General features: G+C 46.2%; 1 gene segment (V, D, J or C); it reads left to right on the forward strand.

The window, feature by feature from the left end:
• The first annotated feature begins 757 nt into the window (after positions 1–757).
• On the forward strand, positions 758–1,632 carry LOC103190363. The segment is given in 2 exon segments: positions 758–776; positions 1,238–1,632. Coding segments are annotated over 2 exon segments (414 nt in total).
• Positions 1,633–1,720: the final 88 nt, after the last annotated feature.

Here is a 1,720-nt window from a genome sequence, read left to right on the forward strand (position 1 = left end):
TATTTGTGGCGAACGCGGCAGCCAATTGCGCACAGCAATGTCCCACAAACAGTCGTAGATTGAAAATTACCAATTTTTATTATTGTTTTTGGTTTTGGAGGGATTATTATTAGGCTCTGTGTGGAGTAAGGAAACTTGCCCAAGGTTTGGCCCTCTGCCTGGAATTGAACTCAGGTCTCTCGCTTGCAAAGCGAGTGCTCTAACCACTGAGCTACAGGACTCCACAAGTAATGAAAGCCAGGTGTACCACGTTTTTAAGTGTTGTCTGCAAAGGAAAACATTCAAATACGTTTGGAGTATTGTATATTTGACAATGCGAAAGAAGACGGAATGCAGAACAGACATAAAATACAGTCCCCGCACATGACAGTATATCCCGTGAAGCGCTTTATGTCGTTTCGCTCAGTCCCCTCGCCTCGCCCCATCCTCTGCCACCTTCAAGACCCATCACAACACCCTCCTCTTCGTCCGTGCTATCCATCTCCTGCTTCTCCCAAGGGTTCTCCCACCACCCTCCAACCTGCCCCAACCCGACCCCCAGCTCGGAAACGTAACTCTGTCTAAGACGTCCTCGCGTCGTGAAAGGCGCTCATCAAATGCAATACGGTTCTTGTTGTTGCTTCCCGACATGCAGCAATGTCCCATAAGCATGTTTGGTTTGAGTGATGAAATTGTTATCATTTTTGTCATTTTTCAAGCAATAATTACTCCCCAGAAAGGCGATCAGCTAACCAGGTAACAAGCTAATGACTGCCGGATGAACAGATGCATGTGGCGTAAGTAAACTTGTCTAACGTTGTGCACTTCCTGGGAATCGAACCCGGGTCTCTCGCTTGCCAGGCAAACTTGCCAAGACATAAGCTGCTGGACACCACACTGCAGTACACGCCCAGCATTGCATAAGAGCGACATTTTATAACATAGATCTCCGAAATCCGGAGTTGGGGCCTATAACCACAATCTTCTGACGCCAAGAAGCTGCTCCGCAGTGCTGTGTTAAATGTTGGTTCCACCTCTGCTTTCAAGGCCATTTGAGGAAACATCCCATTATCTCTAAAGCTCCTATCAAATCATTTACGAGACACTTGGATAAATGGAGAGGATGCAATTTGCGCTGTTCATTTCATTATTGTTGGGCCTGATGTGTAAGTCATTCTCTCTCACCCTTAAAAATCATTTGAGTATTATTCCTCTGGCCTTTGCGTGAATTTTAATGACGTGTTCTCTCCGGCTATAGGGACCGCGAATGGAGTCAGTGTCCAACCATCACAGGTGGAAGTGTCTGATGCTGAAGGCCAGAATGCAACACTGAGCTGCACCTACTCAGCTGATTTCAGCAATGTTTTTATGTACTGGTACCGTCAGTATCCAGGAGAGCCTCCTCTGTACACCCGGAGACACGACTATGATGGGGATACTTTCAGCGCTGAATTTGCAAAACAACGTTTCAGCACTACAATGGACACCAACACAAAGAGATACGGCTTAACTGTCTTCCCCGTCGCTCTGTCTGACATGGCGAAATACTATTGTGCCATCAGACTCACAGTGTTGCTGTCAGATTACACCGCTGTACATAAACCTCCAAAGAGAAGAGAAAGAGATACGTCTCAGAACAAATGTTATTCCTGACAGTTGACGTTTTTGACAAACAGTGATTTTGCTGCTGTGTCTCTCAGAGGAAACACGTGCCTACTTTCCAACTTCAAGCAGAAATTGG

This window comes from Callorhinchus milii, unplaced genomic scaffold (genome assembly GCF_018977255.1).
Source record: "Callorhinchus milii isolate IMCB2004 unplaced genomic scaffold, IMCB_Cmil_1.0 Scaffold66, whole genome shotgun sequence".
NCBI classification, from domain to species: Eukaryota; Metazoa; Chordata; class Chondrichthyes; order Chimaeriformes; family Callorhinchidae; genus Callorhinchus; species Callorhinchus milii.